The 19,425-nt window shown below is 45.6% G+C and overlaps 3 protein-coding genes across 4 annotated transcripts; all 3 read right to left on the bottom strand.

The window, feature by feature from the left end:
• Nucleotides 1-556: 556 nt before the first annotated feature.
• On the bottom strand, nucleotides 557-6,400 carry LOC130381033 (uncharacterized). The gene is made up of 3 exons (XM_056588454.1): nucleotides 6,287-6,400; nucleotides 4,571-6,180; nucleotides 557-2,702 (listed from the first exon to the last, which is right to left on the bottom strand). Exons 2-3 carry the CDS (start codon nucleotides 6,176-6,178, stop codon nucleotides 1,047-1,049), a joined length of 3,264 nt encoding a protein of 1,087 aa, XP_056444429.1. The 5' UTR covers nucleotides 6,179-6,180; nucleotides 6,287-6,400; the 3' UTR covers nucleotides 557-1,046.
• A 1,277-nt stretch (nucleotides 6,401-7,677) lies between these two features.
• Nucleotides 7,678-10,336, bottom strand: LOC130381383 (E3 ubiquitin-protein ligase TRIM39-like). 2 transcript variants are annotated; one of them, XM_056588978.1, is made up of 2 exons: nucleotides 9,822-10,336; nucleotides 7,678-9,714 (listed from the first exon to the last, which is right to left on the bottom strand). In XM_056588978.1, exons 1-2 carry the CDS (start codon nucleotides 9,991-9,993, stop codon nucleotides 8,087-8,089), a joined length of 1,800 nt encoding a protein of 599 aa, XP_056444953.1. In that variant the 5' UTR covers nucleotides 9,994-10,336; the 3' UTR covers nucleotides 7,678-8,086. The 2 variants fall into 2 exon arrangements, with proteins under 2 accessions (XP_056444953.1, XP_056444955.1); XM_056588980.1 differs by having other exon boundaries at nucleotides 7,678-9,654.
• Nucleotides 10,337-10,692: 356 nt separating this feature from the next.
• LOC130381395 (E3 ubiquitin-protein ligase TRIM39-like) lies at nucleotides 10,693-12,869 on the bottom strand. The gene is made up of 2 exons (XM_056589007.1): nucleotides 12,759-12,869; nucleotides 10,693-12,653 (listed from the first exon to the last, which is right to left on the bottom strand). Exon 2 carries the CDS (start codon nucleotides 12,649-12,651, stop codon nucleotides 11,026-11,028), a length of 1,626 nt encoding a protein of 541 aa, XP_056444982.1. The 5' UTR covers nucleotides 12,652-12,653; nucleotides 12,759-12,869; the 3' UTR covers nucleotides 10,693-11,025.
• Between the last annotated feature and the right edge of the window lie 6,556 nt (nucleotides 12,870-19,425).

The raw sequence follows: 19,425 nt of genomic DNA, 5'->3' as shown, positions 1-19,425 counted from the left end.
CACCAAGCCGACGCCATAAACACGTTGTATTCATTTAACACCTTCATGTTATTCAACGATGCAATTCTAATAATACTGTGTGTGAGAAAGAGACCGCAGATGACTCTTACCTGAACGGCTGATCAAAATAAAGAAAGAAAGTAATTTGTACCTTAATCATGCGATGAAATGCAAAAAAGAGTCATGTCTCACAATATTAGGTAAATAGTCAAATTAAGTGTACTACAAAAGAGTAGGATTAGGGGACCACAAAGAAGGTTCCGCCCCTCTGTGCTGATACCCGCTCCCGCCACTGGGTGTCGCTCACAACACTGATTATGGGACTGCTGCTTGTATGCGCCAGGGCACAGGTAGTAGACAATAGTGAAGACAAGACAAACGTGTATTTACTCATATGTAATGTGCACGCTGAACAATACTCAACACAATCCTGGATGAGCTAGAAAGGAGAGCAGACATAGGAGATAGGAGAGGAGAAGAGAGAGGAAGGAGAGAGGAGGAACTAAGATGAGAGGATGGAGAGAGGAGAGATGACGAGACACAGTCACAGTACTCACACACACGGGGAGAATCTTGACATGTAGTAACTGTGATCTTTGTCTTACACGTGTTGGGTTGTTGTATGGTGGACATTAAAGTCATTGACTCGTCAGCTGTGTTTCCATTTTTATTTACATCACAAAAGTATTTTTACATTTGATTATGTTATAATTCATGATTCCGAAGTATAAACTAACAATAATGTTCAGATGATTATGAAATACACATCAATCCTGAAACCATGCTATACATGACTGCAACAATTAACAGTAAACCTTAAAAGACTGGAGAAAACAGACAATTAAGGATATAATGTTATCTAATAATTTAGAATGGGTTATCATTTATAATAGTCAGGGTTCACTTCCTACTGAATTACTCCTTGTTATATGACAGCAGTAGGATATGAATACAGTTCTCTCAGATCTCACATGGTAGAGATTCTAATTCATGAAACAACATTAGTTGTTTTGGTCGTTGGATCATTTTACTATCAAACAAAGGTCCTAGTCTGTTTGATTTACAGGTGAGATGATCATAGGGGCAGAGTTTTTACCTTCATAATCATGGCGCCATGGACCGAGGAATGGATGGAGAGGCTCAGTAAAGCTGCAGCCAGTAGCAGAGTAGATATGAACCCTGGCTTCCACATCATAGAAGGAGACCAGACCCTCATCATAATCAACAAACACCCCCACCTTCTGGAGCTCAGCTCTCGGAGGGAGACGGACAGCAGAGTCATAATTGAATACAAACCCTTCCTTGTAGTAGGCAAGAGTCCAGTAACCCGTCCCAGGGGTCGCTATGATTGGATCTTTTCTGTTGATGGACTCTCTGGCCACTCCTAACAACCATCCACTCTTGTCTTTAACCTGAACCTCAAAGTAAAATCTCCCTGAGAAGCTCTGTCTCGTGAGAACAAGTAGACCCGGTGTAAATCTCTTGGGGTTGTCTGGGAGTTTCTTCCTCACACCTCCATCATGTACTTGTTTCCCATCCTCAGACAGGATGAGATGGGGGTGAGCTGTATCAGGATCCAGAGTCACATCTACTTCATACTGCTGGACCCTCTTCAGTTCAGCATCATCACTCAGCTTCTTCAACTCCATGTTCAGCGTCTCCTCCAGCTGATCCAGGGATCTCCTCAAGGTCCCTACGTATGACGGAGGACGGACCTCCACCGTGGTCCAGTCCCTGGTGGGTGGAGGATCCTTCAGGGATCTGAAGGCCTGGAGGAAGTGGAGGTGGTCTTTAGTGTGTGAGAGCTGCTTCAGCTCTGAGCTTCTATTGGTCAGATCTTCTATTTCCTGCTCCAGCTCTTTGATGAGGTCTTCAGCTTGTTTCTCAGTGGATTTCAGTTTCTCTTTAACCATTTGGTTGAGGTCATCCTGGCACTTTTCAATGCAGCGCTTCAGAGCAGTGAGGATGTGCACACCATCGGCTATCTCTCTGTCTGCATCTGCTTTGCTGCGGTTAACTGTGTCTTTAATCCCCTGAATATTATTTAGTCTCTCCTGGATCATCCGCTGAACTTCAGCCTCCATCTTCCCCAGCTGGGCCGTCTTCACTTCATATTCCTGCTTTAGAGGTACAACAGGATGGGACTTGTGGTCTGTCTCTTTGCAGAACTGACACACACACACCTGTTCAGTTTTGCAGAAGAGCTCCAGTAGATGATTGTGTATCTTACACATCCTGTCTTCCAGACGGTCCATAGGCTCGACCAGCCGATGTTTCTTCAGGACTGCGACTCTCTGATGTGGCTCCAGGTGGGTTTGGCAGTAAGAGATAAGACACACTAGGCAGGACTTCCCGGCCTTCAGCTTGGTCCCAGTACAGACATCACAGGGAACTTCTCCGGGTTTAACACAGAGCTGATCTTTTACTCGTATGGATGTTTGAAACTGAGAGGCCAGCTCTGATAAGAGGGTATTAACCCGTAAATCAGGTTTCGTGTTGAAAGCCATGTTGCAAAGAGGACATTTGAACCTGACTTGTTCATCCCAGTACTTTGTAATACAGGTTCTGCAGAAGTTGTGTCCACATGGTGTGGAAACTGGACTGTTGAACACATCTAGACAGATGGAACATGAAAAGTTCTCTTCAGACCCGGAAGTGTTAGCAGAGGCCATTCCTAGACACAGACGACAAGGTTTATGTATTGAGCAAGTCCATTATTTATTTAATTCCCTAAGGAAGAGAGGTTTTAACTTCTCTGAATGTTATGCTGCTTCACTCACCTTGTTGTGTTTTCTGTCTGTCAGACTATTTGTTTCAAAATGTGTTTTATTTTCCTCCTGAAAGAGAGAACTGCTTCCACGTCGGATTGACTTGGCTTCTGGGAATCTGATGTTTTGTTTCTTGTCTTTGTTTCCCATAACACCTGGCTCCTCCCCTAACACCTGGGTCCTCTCCTAACACCTGGCTCCTCCCCTAATACCTGGCTCCTCCCCTAACAGAGTCAGTCTCTCTCTCTCTCTCTCTCTCTCTCTCTCTCTCTCTCTCTCTCTCTCTCTCACCCTCCCTCCCTCTCTCTCTCTCCCTCTCTCTCTCTCTCTCTCTCTCTCTCTCTCTCTCTCTCTCTCTCTCTCTCACCCTCCCTCCCTCTCTCTCTCTCCCTCTCTCTCTCTCTCTCTCTCTCTCTCTCTCTCTCTCTCTCTCTCTCTCTCTCTCTCTCTCTCTCTCCCTCTCCCTCTCCCTCTCCCTCTCTCTAGTCTAAACGGTGACTCAACAGTTCCAGGAATCCTTTGGGTGATTTGAATCTCTCGTCCCTGGTGGCTCGACCGGTAGAGCTGGCAGTTGGTGCCGCGCCCTCAGAGAACCACAGAACGGCCCGCACCGACCACCTAAACCAGGCGGTCGGTGGCTTGTCCAAGGCGTGTAACGTCATCACTCGGCCAAAGTTCACGGAAGACGTCTCCCACTCGGTCTGCTGCGGCTATCCTCGACACACCAGCCACCAAGCCGACGCCATAAACACGTTGTATTCATTTAACACCTTTGTGTTATTCAACGATGCAATTCTAATAATACTGTGGGTGAGAAAGAGACCGCAGACGACTCTTACCTGAACGGCTGATCAAATTAATGAAAGAAAGAAACTAATTTGTACCTTAATCATGCGATGAAATGCAGAATAGAGTCATGTCTCACAATATTAGGTAAATAGTCAAATTAAGTGTACTACAAAAGAGTAGGATTAGGGGCCCACAAAGAAGGTCCCGCCCCTCTGTGCTGATACCCGCTCCCGCCACTGGGTGTCGCTCACAACACTGATTATGGGACTGCTGCTTGTATGCGCCAGGGCACAGGTAGTAGACTATAGTAAAGACAAGTCAAACGGGTATTTACTCATATGTAATGTGCACGCTGAACAATACTCAACACAATCCTGGATGATCTAGAAAGGAGAGCAGACATAGGAGATAGGAGCGGAGAAGAGAGAGGAAGGAGAGAGGAGGAACTAAGATGAGAGGATGGAGAGAGGAGAGATGACGAGACACAGTCACAGTACTCACACACACAGGGAGAGTCTGGACATGTAGTAACTGTGATCTTTGTCTTACACATGTTGGGTTGTTGTATGGTGGACATTAAAGTCATTGACTCGTCAGCTGTGTTTCCATTTTTATTAACATCACAAAAGTATTTTTACATTTGATTATGCTCATGATTCCGAAGTTTAAACTAACAATCATGTTTAGGTGATTATGAAATACACATCAATCCTGAAACCATGCTATACATGACTGCAACCGTTAATAATTGTATAGCAGTAAACCTTAAAAGACTGGAGAAAACAGACAATGAAGAATATAATGTTATCTAATAATTTAGAATGGGTTATCATTTATAATAGTCAGGGTTCACTTCCTACTGAATTACTCCTTGTTGTATGACAGCAGTAGGATATGAATACAGTTCTCTCAGATCTCACATGGTAGAGATTCTAATTCATGAAACAGCATTAGTTGTATTGGTCGCTTGATTATTTCATTATCAAACAAAGGATCTAGTCTGTTTGATTGACAGGTGAGATGATCAGGGGGGCAGAGTTTATACCTTCATAATCATGGTTGCCTGGACAGAGGATTGGATAGAGACGCTCAGTAAAGCTGCAGCCAGTAGCAGAGTAGATATGAACCCTGGCTTCCACATCATAGAAGGAGACCAGACCCTCATCATAATCAACAAACACCCCCACCTTCTGGAGCTCAGCTCTCAGAGGGAGACGGACAGCAGGGTTATCTCTAAATACCAACCCATCCTTGTAGGAGAAAAGAGTCCAGTAACCATTCTCAGGAGTCAATTTGATCAGATCTTTTCTGTTGATGGACTCTCTGGCCACTCCTACATACCACGCAGTCTTGTCTTTAACCTGGACCTCAAAGTAAAATCTCCCTGAGAGGCTCTGCCTCGTGAGAACACGTATCTTTTTTGTAAATCTCTTAGGGTTGTCTGGGAGCTCCTTCACTACACCTCCATCATGTACTTGTTTCCCATCCTCAGACAGGATGAGACGGGGGTGAGCTGTATCAGGATCCAGAGTCACATCTACTTCATACTGCTGGACCCTCTTCAGTTCAGCATCATCACACAGCTTCTTCAACTCCATGTTCAGTGTCTCCTCCAGCTGATCCAGGGATCTCCTCAAGGTCCCTACGTATGACGGAGGACGGACCTCCACCGTCATCCAGTCCCTGGTGGGTGGACGATCCTTCTGGGATCTGATGGTCTGGAGGAAGTGGAGGTGGTCTTTCGTGTGTGAGAGCTGCTTCATCTCTGAGCTTCTATTGGTCAGATCTTCTATTTCCTGCTCCAGCTCTTTGATGAGGTCTTCAGCTTGTTTCTCATTGGATTTCAGTTTCTCTTTAACCATTCGGTTGATGTCATCCTGGCACTTTTCAATGCAGCGCTTCAGAGCAGTGAGGATGCGCACACCATCGGCTATCTCTCTGTCTGCGTCTGCTTTGCTGCGCTTTACTGTGTCTTTAATCTCCTGAATATTATTTAGTCTCTCCTGGATCATGTGCTGGACTATAAACTCCATCTTCCCCACCTGGGCCATCGTCACTTCATATTCCTCCGTTACACGTACAATAGGATGGGACTTGTGGTCTGTCACTGTGCACAACTGACACACAAACACCTGTTCAGTCTGGCAGAGGAACTCTAGAAGTCGGCCGTGTTTCTTACACATCCTGTCTTCCAGACGGTCCATAGGCTCGACCAGCCGATGTTTCTTAAGAACTGCGACTCTTTGATGTGGCTCCAGGTGGGTTTGGCAGTAAGAGATAAGACACACTAGGCAGGACTTCACGGCCTTCAGCTGGGTCCCAGTACAGACGTCACAGGGAACTTCTCCGGGTTTAACAGAGAGCTGATCTTTTACTCGTATGGATGTTTGAAACTCAGCGGCCAACTCTGATAAGAGGGTATTAATCCGTAAATCAGGTCTTGTGTTGAAAGCCATGTTGCAAACGGGACATTTGTACTTGACTTGTTCATCCCAGAACTTAGTAATACAGGTTCTGCAGAAGTTGTGTCCACATGGTGTGGAAACTGGACTGTTGAACACATCCAGACAGATGGAACATGAAAAGTTCTCTTCAGACCCGGAGGTGTTAGCAGAGGCCATTCCTAGACACAGACGACAAGGTTTATGTATTGAGCAAGTCCATTATTTATTTAATTCCCTAAGGAAGAGAGGTTTTAACTTCTCTGAACGTTATGCTGCTTCACTCACCTTGTTGTGTTTTCTGTCTGTCAGACTATTTGTTTCAAAATGTGTTTTATTTTCCTCCTGAAAGAGAGAACTGCTTCCACGTCGGATTGACTTGGCTTCTGGGAATCGGATGTTTTGTTTCTTGTCTTTGTTTCCCATAACACCTGGCTCCTCCCCTAACACCTGGGTCCTCTCCTAACACCTGGCTCCTCCCCTAATACCTGGCTCCTCCCCTAACAGAGTCAGTCTCTCTCTCTCTCCCTCCCTCCCTCCCTCCCTCCCTCCCTCCCTCCCTCCCTCCCTCCCTCCCTCCCTCCCTCCCTCCCTCCCTCTCTCTCTCTCTCTCTCTCTCTCTCTCTCTCTCTCTCTCTCTCTCTCTCTCTCTCTCTCTCTCTCTCTCTCTCTCTCTCTCTCTCTCTCTCTCTCTCTCTCTCTCTCTCTCTCTCTCTCTCTCTCTCTCTCTCTCTCTCTCTCTCTCTCCCTCTCTCTAGTCTAAACGGTGACTCAACAGTTCCAGGAATCCTTTGGGTGATTTGAATCTCTCGTCCCTGGTGGCTCGACCGGTAGAGCTGGCAGTTGGTGCCGCGCCCTCAGAGAACCACAGAACGGCCCGCACCGACCACCTAAACCAGGCGGTCGGTGGCTTGTCCAAGGCGTGTAACGTCATCACTCGGCCAAAGTTCACGGAAGACGTCTCCCACTCGGTCTGCTGCGGCTATCCTCGACACACCAGCCACCAAGCCGACGCCATAAACACGTTGTATTCATTTAACACCTTCATGTTATTCAACGATGCAATTCTAATAATACTGTGTGTGAGAAAGAGACCGCAGACGACTCTTACCTGAACGGCTGATCAAAATAATGAAAGAAAGAAAGTCATTTGTACCTTAATAATGTGATGAAATGCAAAAAAGAGAATCTTGTCTCACAATATTAAATAAGTAGTCAAATTAGGCGTACTACAAAAGAGTAGGATTAGGGGCCCACAAAGAAGGTTCCGCCCCTCTGTGCTGATACCCGCTCCCGCCACTGGGTGTCGCTCACAACACTGATTATGGGACTGCTGCTTGTGCGCCAGGACACAGGTAGTAGACTATAGTGAAGACAAGTCAAACGGGTATTCACACATATGTAATGTGGATGCAAAACAATACTTAACACAATCCTGGATGATGAGCTAGAAAGGAGAGCAGACATAGGAGATAGGAGAGGAAGAAGAGAGAGGAAGGAGAGAGGAGGAACTAAGATAAGAGGATGGAGAGAGGAGAGATGACAAGACACAGTCACAGTACTCACACACACGGGGAGAGTCTGGACATGGAGTAACTGTGATCTTTGTCTTACACATGTTGGGTTGTTGTATGGTGGACATTAAGTCATTGACTCATCAGCTGTGTTTCCATTTTTTATTAACATCAGAAAAGTATTTTTACATTTGATTATGTTGTCATTCATGATCCCGAAGTATAAACTAACAATAATGTTTAGATGAATATGAAATACACATCAATCCTGAAACCACGCTATACATGACTGCAACCATTAACAATAGAATAGCAGTAAACCTTAAAAGACTGGAGAAAACAGACAATGAAGAATATAATGTAATGGGTTATAAATTATAACCCATTCTAATAATTTAGAATGGGTTATCATTTATAATAGTCAGGGTTCACTTCCTACTGAATTACTCCTTGTTCTATGACAGCAGTAAGATATGAATACAGTTCTCTCAGATCTCACATGGTAGAGATTCTAATTCAGGAAACACCATTAGTTGCTTTGGTCGTTGGATCATTTTACTATCAAACAAAGGTCCTAGTCTGTTTGATTTACAGGTGAGATGATCAGGGGGGCAGAGTTTATACCTTCATAATCACAGCGCCATGGACCGAGGAATGGATAGAGAGGCTCAGTAAAGCTGCAGCCAGTAGCAGAGTAGATATGAACCCTTGCTTCCACATCGTAGAAGGAGACCAGACCCTCATCATAATCAACAAAAACCCCCACCTTCTGGAGCTCAGCTCTCGGAGGGAGACGGACAGCAGAGTCATAATTGAATACCAACCCATCCTTGTAGGAGAAGAGAGTCCAGTAACCCGACTCAGGGGTCGCTATGATCAGATCTTTTCTGTTGATGGACTCTCTGGCCACTCCTAACCACCATGCAGTCTTGTCTTTAACCTGGACCTCAAAGTAAAATCTCCCTGAGGAGAAGCTCTGCCTCGTGAGAACACACATACCCCGTGTAAATCTCTTAGGGTTGTCTGGGAGGTTCTTCCTCACACCTCCATCATGAACTTGTTTCCCATCCTCAGACAGGATGAGCCTGGGATGAGCTGTATCAGGATCCAGAGTCACATCTACTTCATACTGCTGGACCCTCTTCAGTTCAGCATCACGCAGCTTCTTCATCTCCATGTTCAGTGTCTCCTCCAGCTGATCCAGGGATCTCCACAAGGTCCCTACGTATGACGGAGGAAGGACCTCCACCGTGGTCCAGTCCCTGGTGGGTGGAGGATCCTTCAGGGATCTGAAGGCCTGGAGGAAGTGGAGGTAGTCTTCAGTGTGTGAGAGCTGCTTCACCTCTGAGCTTCTATTGGTCAGATCTTCTATTTCCTGCTCCAGCTCTTTGATGAGGTCTTCAGCTTGTTTCTCAGTGGATTTCAGTTTCTCTTTAACCATTTGGTTGAGGTCATCTTGGCACTTTTCAATGCAGCGCTTCAGAGCAGTGAGGATCTGCACAACATCGGCTATCTCTCTGTCTGCATCTGCTTGGCTGTGTTTAACTGTGTCTTTAATCCCCTGAATATTATTTAGTCTCTCCTGGATCATCTGCTGAACTTCAGCCTCTATCTTCCCCAGCTGGGCCATCTTCACCTCATATTCCTCCTTTAGAGGAACAACAGGATGGGACCTGTGGTCACCCTCTGTGCAGAACTGACACACACACACCTGTTCAGTCTGGCAGAAGAGCTCCAGAAGTTGATTGTGTTTCTTACACATCCTGTCTTCCAGACGGTCCATAGGTTCGACCAGCCGATGTTTCTTCAGGACTGCGACTCTCTGATGTGGCTCCAGGTGGGTTTGGCAGTAAGAGATAAAACACACTAGGCAGGACTTCACAGCCTTCAGCTGGGTCCCAGTACAGACATCACAGGGAACTTCTGCTGGTTCAACACAAGGCTGCTCTTTTACTCGTACGGACGTTCCAAATCGATCAACCATCTCTTGAAAGAGGGTATTGACCTGTAGATCAGGTCTTGTGTCGAAAAGCTTGTTGCAAACAGGACATTTGTACTTGACTTGTTCATCCCAGAACTTTGTAATACAGGTTCTGCAGAAGTTGTGTCCGCATGGTGTAGAAACTGGACTGTTGAACACATCTAGACAGATGGAACATGAAAAGTTCTCTTCAGACCAGGAAGCGTTGGCGCGGGCCATACCTAGACACAGACGACAAGGTTTATGTATTGAGCAATCCCATTATTTTTGTTATTCCTACCTGCAAAAGTGTTTTTATCTTATCTCAAAGTTGTGCTGGTTTACTCACCTTGTTGTTGTTTCTGCCTGTCGGAGTATTTAATGCGTGTTATTATCTCCTGAAAGAGAGAACTGCTTACACGTCGGGGTGCTTTAGGTTTCGTTTCCTCAACATGACGTCCTCTCCCCTCCTCTCCTAACACCTGGCTCCGCCCCTTCGGCACGTGAGAGCAGCACCACATTCATTCACTGTGTCGGCCTCTTCAAATGCGTTGATGTGTTTTCTCTTCTTTCTGGAGTTAAGAGAGAGCCGGTGCAGAACGAGAGACATGATTCGATGGTTATTTACAACTGGGATCATCGTTGTAGATCTATTCGGGTTTCCGGGGCTTCCCCGAATACTTTTTATCCAACCCCGATCCGATTTCAACAGAAACAGACTGAGAGCAAACAGCTGTTCATTGGCGCTCCGCTGCTGTATGAACTCTCCCCGATGTGCACGCGCAAAGTGCACACACGAGTAGCAGAGCTGAGAGCAGCAGGCAGCGATACGGTCTGGTCAGTGGGGGATTTCCTTTTGCTTTTGGAAAGCTTGCTGCGTTTGAAGTACTAGTGCACCCCCTGCTGGTAAAAGTGGGTCACACACACACGCACACGCACACACGCACACGCACAATGTATGAGACGCAAGAAACTAAGAGGGGAGGAAAAAGCGAGAGGGAGAGAGGGAATGGGAGAGAGGGAGAGTAAGGAGAATATAGCTATTCTGAGTAAACATGGTATTCAGAATGTACCTATTCTGCTGAATGAACATTGTACTGGGAATGTACCTATTCTGCTTACTAAATATTGTACTCAGAATGTACCTATTCTGCAGAAAATGTCTCCATTCCTCTTTTTGTAATTTTTTATTGAAATAAAAATCTAACACACATCTGATTGTTATCATTCATTATTGAGAAACATAAACTAATATAGATATATTTTTTAAACAAGTCATTTTCAACATTTTTACTTCCTGCAAACATTTATAATTTGATATTGGTAAACGTATAAAACATTCTGTGAATCAGACATTGATCATAAATGTATATATGTAATCATGGGTTATATTTAATAAAAGTAATGGTTATTATCTCATTGAATTCATCCTTGTTAAATGACATCAGTCAAACAACATAGGAGTTATCTCGGATCTCATATAGTAGAGATTCTAATTCAGGAAACATTAGTTGTATTGGTTGTTTTGATTATTTTACAATCAAACAAATGTCCTAGTCAGTTCGATTGACAGGTGAGATGACCATAGGGGCAGAGTTGTTACCTTTATAATCATTGCTGCATGGGCAAAGGAATGGATAGAGAGGCTCACTGAAGGTGCAGCCAGTAGCAGAGTAGATATGAACCCTGGCTTCCACATCATAGAAGGAGACCAGACCCTCATCATAATCAACAAACACCCCCACCTTCTGGAGCCCAGCTCTCAGAGGGAGACGGACAGAAGGGTTTCCAGTGAATACCAACCCATCCTTGTAGTAGAAAATTATCCAGTAACCCGTCTCAGGGGTCCACATGGTCTGACATTTTCTGTCGATGGACTCTCTGGCCACTCCTACATACCATGCCGTCTTGTCTTTAACCTGGACCTCAAAGTAAAATCTCCCTGAGGAGAAGCTCTGCCTCGTGAGAACATATTTATAATCAGTAAATCTCTTAGGGTTGTCTGGGAGGGCCTTCGCTACATCTCCATCATGTACTTGTTTCCCATCCTCAGAGAGGGTGAGCTTTGGATGAGCTGTATCAGGATCCAGAGTCACATCTACTTCATACTGCTGGACCCTCTTCAGTTCAGCATCACGCAGCTTCTTCATCTCCATGTTCAGTGTCTCCTCCAGCTGATCCAGGGATCTCCTCAAGGTCCCTGCGTATGACGGAGGAAGGACGTCCACTGTCGTCAAGTCCCTGGTGGGTGGAGGATCCTTCAGGGATCTGAAGGCCTGGAGGAAGTGGAGGTGGTCTTCAGTGTTTGACAGCTGCTTAACCTCTGAGCTTCTATTGGTCAGATCTTCTATTTCCTGCTCCAGCTCTTTGATGAGGTCTTCAGCTTTTTTCTCAGTGGATTTCAGTCTCTCATTAACCATTTGATTGAGGTCATCCTGACACTTTTCAATGCAGCGCTTCAGAGCAGTGAGGACCTGCACACCATGGGCTATCTCTCTGTCTGCATCTGCTTTGCTGCGGTAAACTGTGTCTTTAATCTCTTGAATATTATTTAGTCTCTCATGGATCATCTGATGAACTTCAGCCTCTATCTTCCCCAGCTGGGCCGTCTTCACTTCATGTTCCTCCTTTAGAGGAACAACAGGATGGGACTTGTGGTCTGTCTCTGTGCAGAACTGACACACACACACCTGCTCAGTCTTGCAGAAGAGCTCCAGAAGTCGGTCATGTTTCTTACACATCCTGTCTTCCAGACGGTCCATAGGCTCGACCAGCCGATGTTTCTTCAGGACTGCGACTCTCTGATGTGGCTCCAGGTGGGTTTGACAGTAAGAGATAAGACACACTAGGCAGGACTTCACAGCCTTCAGCTGGGTCCCAGTACAGACGTCACAGGGAACTTCTCCAGGTTTAACACAGAGCTGATATTTTACTCGTTTGGATGTTTGAAACTGAGTGGCCAGCTCTGATAAGAGGGTATTAATCCGTAAATCAGGTCTTCTTTTGAAAGCCTTGTTGCAAAGAGGGCACTTGAAATTGACTTTTCCATCCCAGGTCTTTGTAATACAGGTTTTGCAGAAGTTGTGTCCACATGGTGTGGAAACTGGTCTGTTGAACACATCTAGACAGATGGAACATGAAAAGTTGTCTTCAGACCCGGAAGTGTTAGCGGAGGCCATTCCTAGACACAGACGACAAGGTTTATGTATTGAGCAATCCCATTATTTGAGTTATTCCTAACTGCCAGTGTTTTGAACTCATCTCAAAGTTGTGCTTCTTTACTCACCTTGTTGTTGTTTCCGTCTGTCGGACTATTTAATGCGTGTTATTATCTCCTGAAAGAGAGAACTGCTTACACGTCGGGGTGCTTTAGGTTTCGTTTCCTCAACATGACGTCCTCTCCACTCCTCTCCTAACTCCTGGCTCCGCCCCTTCGGCACGTGAGTGCAGCACTACATTCATTCACTGTGCCTCTTCAAATGCGTTGATGTGCGTTCTCTTCTTTTTGGAGTTAAGAGAGAGCCGTCGCAGAACGAGAGACATGATTCGATGGTTATTTACAACTGGGATCATCGTTGTAGATCTATTTGGGTTTCCGGGGCGCAAAGTGCACACACGAGCAGCAGAGCCGAGAGCAGCAGGCAGCGATACGGTCTGGTCAGCGGGGGATTTCCTTTTGCTTCTGGAAAGCTTGCCGCGTTTGAAGTAGTAGTGCACTAGTGCACCCCCTGCACGCGCGCGCACACACACACACACACACACACACACACACACACACACACACACACACACACACACACACACACACACACACACACACACACACACACACACACACACACACACACACACACACACACACACACACACACACACACGCACGTTCCCGTTACCTTCGTTTTAACAGTTTAAACTAAAACTTTTAAAGTTTGATCCGTGCATTTTCTTTTTCAAAGAAGAAGTGTAACATTCATTACACATTTATAAATAAAAAGTAGGCTACTGTTTTCAGGACATAAGTGTAAATATAAGACGACAGTAACACGACCGTCGTGTTTCTCTACCGTCAGATTAAAAATTCCTACAAACGAAAAAAAATAAAGAAAATAAAGCCTCCCAAATAAGTACTTGATGGAAACCATCTACGGTCATTTTGTGTGGAGCTGTTGGAGCGGCTGGACGACAGGTCCCCGGTGAGGTCGGGGACGTAGTGCAGAGTTAAAAGTTACATATTTGAACTTTCATTATTTACATACAAAGCCTATGGCCCTAAATGATGTAGTTAGCGGACCAATCACAGCCCTTGCTGCTGCCTCGCCTCGACCCAAGGTTAGTGATTAGAAGAGGCGCCGTAAGGGGGGGGGGGGGGGGGGGGGGGCCCTCAGAGCACACTATTGGTATTATTATCATACGAAGGTTAATGTCACTCAACTGAAAATTATATTAGAAACTAGTGTGGCTGTTTGTTGCAAAAGGTCTGTTGGAGATGATACGCGGCCTGGTGTGGTGGTGCCGTCCAGGAGAACCCCCAGAGTGTGGGTGGAGGTGTCTGGATTAACCTGGGCTCTCATTGGCCTCCCCCAGCACCAGCGTCCAATCAGACTCGTCTAGGGGAGGCGGCTTAAACCCGCCCTCCTCCACACACTCTCCCACAATAGACCAACACGTTTAATTATATAATAGATATAATAATATGCCGTGCATACGAACAGTTCTGGGCTGCTCGTTATCTCAATTTGCATTTCAACGGCCACGTTGAAGACGGATTTAGTTTGTTCTTTTAAATCCTTGCAGGCAAATGCAGTCGGTGCAATATACAAATACAGAGGACTCTGCTCATGGAGTGCACTGGAACGCTGGGTTGCAGAGCGAGAGAGAACTAAAGCCAGAGAGGGTGAGAGAAGGAGAGAAAGAGCAAGCGAGACAGTGAGACAGAAAGGATTGAGTGGGAAGAGAAGGCAGTGTTTATCCAGTGCTACGGAGCACAGAGGAAGAGAGAGCAGAGACAGAACAAGAGAGAGAGAGCAGAGACAGAACAAGAGAGAGAGAGCAGAGACAGAACAAGAGAGAGAGAGCAGAGACAGAACAAGAGAGAGAGAGCAGAGACAGAACAAGATAGAGAGAGCAGAGACAGAACAAGAGAGAGAGAGCAGAGACAGAACAAGAGAGAGAGAGCAGAGACAGAACAAGAGAGAGAGAGCAGAGACAGAACAAGAGAGAGAGAGCAGAGACAGAACAAGAGAGAGAGAGCAGAGACAGAACAAGAGAGAGAGAGCAGAGACAGAACAAGAGAGAGAGAGCAGAGACAGAACAAGAGAGAGAGAGCAGAGACAGAACAAGAGAGAGAGAGCAGAGACAGAACAAGAGAGAGAGCGCAGAGACAGAACAAGAGAGAGAGAGCAGAGACAGAACAAGAGAGAGAGAGCAGAGACAGAACAAGAGAGAGAGAGCAGAGACAGAACAAGAGAGAGAGAGCAGAGACAGAACAAGAGAGAGAGAGAGAGCAGAGACAGAACAAGAGAGAGAGCAGAGACAGAACAAGAGAGAGAGAGAGAGCAGAGACAGAACAAGAGAGAGAGAGCAGAGACAGAACAAGAGAGAGAGCGCAGAGACAGAACAAGAGAGAGAGAGCAGAGACAGAACAAGAGAGAGAGAGCAGAGACAGAACAAGAGAGAGAGAGCAGAGACAGAACAAGAGAGAGAGAGCAGAGACAGAACAAGAGAGAGAGAGCAGAGACAGAACAAGAGAGAGAGAGCAGAGACAGAACAAGAGAGAGAGAGCAGAGACAGAACAAGAGAGAGAGAGCAGAGACAGAACAAGAGAGAGAGAGCAGAGACAGAACAAGAGAGAGAGAGCTCAACAATGGTCTCGGTTCATCAAGGATAATGGGTGTGATGATAAGATATGATCAACTTAAACCATCTCGAAACTGCGTCAATCCTGTAATACATGGGTTTCTATAAAATGGTGATATGGCTACAAGGCACTCAATGAAAGATACCATCATGACACGATCTGGAAAGCATTCCATCGCCATCCATCATGTGAATTCAAGTTTGAATTTTTCTTCTTTATAGCTGATCTATAAAGCTGATCTTCCAAGTTAGCAATAATCCAAATATATTCCCTTGGCTGTTCCATTTCAGAAATCTCTGTTTCACACAAAACCTTAAATATTGAAACATGCATTCTAAATGTCAATCAGTGAAGAAATTATTTTTTTGAAACAGTTGAGACATTCAATAACTTATCAAAGGAAACTAAGTTGTTCTCTTTATTTCAGGAATTAAAGACATAGAAATAAAACATGACCAATATTTTATATAGTATTTATATAGCATATTCTCACAATCTCCACATTTCACTCAAAGGACTAATGCAACGTCAACCAGATCTGCTCATATGGATGTTCAATGATTATATTCTAAAGTAAATAAATTACTTCTACCTACGCTTTTACACTTTCAAGCTATTACAGCACTAATTCCATGGATATACATCTTCCGTGAGTTTGTAAACAAAATGCAGAACTGGCTAGCTACCACAGACAAGCTCTGTGCTAAAGCATTCAGAATCTTCACTACGGGACTATACTTGGGAATCAGTAGTTGCATTCTCCATCGAGACAAACCTAGTTTTTACAAGTTGGTTTCACTCTTGTTGTACTAAAGAAGCGCACCTTTTTCCCTCCTGTCGGACCTGCAGACAACAGATACAAGAAGGTTAATAAAAGTTGTGCAAAAGACAAAGAGCTCATTTCACTCCTTGTTCAGACTTCTAGGTGGAGCTTAGTACTTACTTATTACTACTGTAATCCGTGGAGTTCAACCAATGAGGAGGTCGAGTCGAGTACAGAGGTGCTGGAGTTGTTGTAACTCCAGTTTGAAGATGATACTCACTAGCAGAGCTCCGCCGTCCTCCTGGGGTGTGTGAGCATTTACATCTATTTTCAGTGACAGATTTGCCTTCTCATTTGCAAATACATCAGCTGACCGGCAGCTTATTTAGAGTATATGAAAAACAGGTTTCCATGATCTTCATCGGGAGGTGTGGAATGGCAGTGCTTGGTGAGGAAATCAGTTGATCCGGTACGTCTAGGGGAGAAAAGGTCATGGAACGAACGCATGCAACGCACCACACTCACCGGTCCTGGCACACAGGCATCTAGATGAAACTCAACCAAACTGACTCTAAAAACAGCGCCGTGTGCAGCGCAGCAATAGAAATAGTGATGCATCTTCTGTCATGACAATGGGGCCTAGTAAAACACTATGCTCACAACAACGGGAATTATAGTTGAAAATACCCCTTGTTGTGGCTGAGGCTTTCCTTATTCAAATCGCCATCATATTGGCTCATGTTCATAAAACTCAATTTAATTTCATTTGTGTAGACCTCAATAACAGTTACAAAAGGGACAATGGGGACAGACAATATAGTTTTGACCCGTTTGATGCTAATTCTTCAGCAGAAAAAAAAATGGACTCGAATGAACGAGTCCGGTTGCATCTGTGCAAACGTGTACGCTACTGTTAAGCAGTAGCGTGTCGTGGGGTTGAAGTCCGGGCCTTCAGTAACGAACTGCACCAACGGCCAACGCCCAAACACTCACCAAATAATATGCAAAACTGCATAACGTCCACAACAAGACAGTTGATCTTCAGCAACAACAACAGCGCACACGCACACCACTTTGCATCACCGCAGAGCTAGAGTAATGCTGCATCACCATGCCAGTGAGTCAACAACAAAGACAGTTGAGTGAGTGTGGCCTTCACAGACGGAGGTGGACACCGTGTTCTTTCTTTCCGTCTTCCTGGCTTTCATTCCATGCGGATCTCTGTACGAATAACACCAGTGGCGAGCCGCGGTACGGCGTCCATGTCTGTCCTGTAACACTGTGATGGTGTCGGGACATCGTGGGAGGACACCCTCTCTCTAGTGCGGGGCGAGCAGCACACTGCGGCCCTCCGTCCGTCCTCCGTCTCTAGATTTGTGTTCCCAAAAGACTACGGTGGTCATGTGAGTCCCCAGACTGGGCGAGCGGCGCACGCCACCGGTTGAACGTGCACTGCTCGATGGTTTAATGATGGCTTCAGCTTGAAGACGGCGTGTAGTGGGGCCCTAGCTTTAGACGGGGCCCCACACTGAGGTACCTGGGCAGGAAGAGGCTGCCTGTTTCATTCTGTGTTGTTTTTAATCATTTGTTTGTTTGTTTTCTTTTGCAGGCGTCGCCACGGTGCACACACACACACACACACACACACACACACACACACACACACACACACACACACACACACACACACACACACACACACTACACAAGTGGCTCCACTTAGCCTCTGAGCAGCGGGTACATTATTTCAATTTTTTTATTGATATTTTTTGCCTAAACACTGTGTGTGTGTGTGTGTGTGTGTGTGTGTGTGTGTGTGTGTGTGTGTGTGTGTGTGTGTGTGTGTGTGTGTGTGTGTGTGTGTGTGTGTGTGTGTGTGTGTGTGTGTGTGTGTGTGTGTGTGTGTGTGTGCCTGCGTGTCCATATTCCATACGCTACATCCAATCAGAATGCACCACATCCCCCTGAGTTCTCGGTCCTGCAACCCACATGCTCCGCCTCCTCTCCACCGTCTCTTCCTTATAAGGATTGACTTGATTCTTGAACTGGAATGATGTGGAGCTGCACAGCTCCTTCACAACGGACCGCCGCAGATCCGGATCATCCTCCTCCTCTCATGGTGTGATCCCCCCAACTTCATAGCAAGTCTCGATTGTTGACATAGAAAAAGAAACATCCAGTTGATGATAATCTAAAAGTATTGGTGGTCTAACGGTTAAGTGGCTCGACCGATAATTAGAGGATTGTAGGTTCATATCCCACCTAAGACGACGTTGAGGTGCCCTTGAGCAAGGTTTAATTATTACTATTATTACGAGCGTGAGCGCCATTGCACCACAGTGATTCACTAGAGCTGAACTCCCCCAGTGGGAGTTCAACCGTACACCTATTTTAGATTCAGAAATCTAAATGTGTTGACCTTTGACATGTGAACACACATAGTGTGTTTCCACGTACGACAACAATGAACACAATCCTAGATGAGCTAGAGAGGAGAGCAGCGGTAGGAGAGAGGAGGAGGAGGAGGGAGAGAGAAGGAGGAGGAGAAGAGAGGAGAGAGAAGGAGGAGGAGGAGGAGGAGGAGAGAGAGGAGAGGATAGAGGACAGGAGAGGAGAGCTGACAAGACAAAGTCTCGGCACTCTGACACATGGGGAGAATCTTTTAGATTCTGTGCATGGACCCCATTAAACGAAATTCAAACCATTGCCATTCAATTGGGATACTTTCTTCGACTACAGAAGGGGTGTACGCAGATAGTACAGTGCACCCTCTCCTTATGTGTGTGTCAAAACAACAAATGCATCCAAGGGTAATTGTAGTGTATTAAGTAATATACATCTGCCTAAAGAAGCTATTTTGTGTGAAGATGCCACTTGTACGAGGGTAGGGCATAAGAGAGACCTCTGTTCCATGTATGACAATGTGGTGTCGGGCGTGTATGATGGTGGTAAACCTTTTCATAAACATGACACACAGAACAAGAAGTCTAACAGTAGACCCGGCTGGAATGAGCATGTAGCGATGAATCATACTGAGGCTTGTGAAGCTTATAAACTCTGGATCATGGCTGGAAAACCTAAGCAAGGATCTGAGCTTGAGCATAAAATGCTTGCCAATGCCAGATCCAAGTATGCTGTGCGTTTCATATCCATAAATGAGCAATACATCTTATACCATTGGAAAGCCTGTTTAGCTCCCTTTCAAATGGCGCCCCATTGTAAGGGACAGGCATTTGTAGGATGAGCAGCAGCGCACAGTGTGTGGGTTGCGCCCATGAAAAATATGCAAAATCTTTTCTGCCATTGCCAAACAGGTTATTGTGAGGTTGCTAT

This window comes from Gadus chalcogrammus, chromosome 4 (assembly GCF_026213295.1).
Source record: "Gadus chalcogrammus isolate NIFS_2021 chromosome 4, NIFS_Gcha_1.0, whole genome shotgun sequence".
In the NCBI taxonomy this organism is placed as follows: domain Eukaryota; kingdom Metazoa; phylum Chordata; class Actinopteri; order Gadiformes; family Gadidae; genus Gadus; species Gadus chalcogrammus.
This window is presented reverse-complemented; position numbering and strand designations above follow the sequence as displayed.

What these genes read in the sequence shown, in the direction of transcription:
- LOC130381033 (XM_056588454.1), bottom strand. Translation starts at nt 6,178, where the DNA reads ATGGCCTCTGCTAACACCTCCGGGTCTGAAGAGAACTTTTCATGTTCC. An exon ending in CCCCCCTGATCATCTCACCT is followed by an intron (nt 2,703 to 4,570) that starts GTCAATCAAACA and finishes TGGACTTGCTCA; the next exon opens with ATACATAAACCTTGTCGTCT.
- LOC130381383 (XM_056588978.1), bottom strand. Translation starts at nt 9,993, where the DNA reads ATGTGGTGCTGCTCTCACGTGCCGAAGGGGCGGAGCCAGGTGTTAGGA. An exon ending in CAGGCAGAAACAACAACAAG is followed by an intron (nt 9,715 to 9,821) that starts GTGAGTAAACCA and finishes GTCTGTGTCTAG; the next exon opens with GTATGGCCCGCGCCAACGCT.
- LOC130381395 (XM_056589007.1), bottom strand. Translation starts at nt 12,651, where the DNA reads ATGGCCTCCGCTAACACTTCCGGGTCTGAAGACAACTTTTCATGTTCC.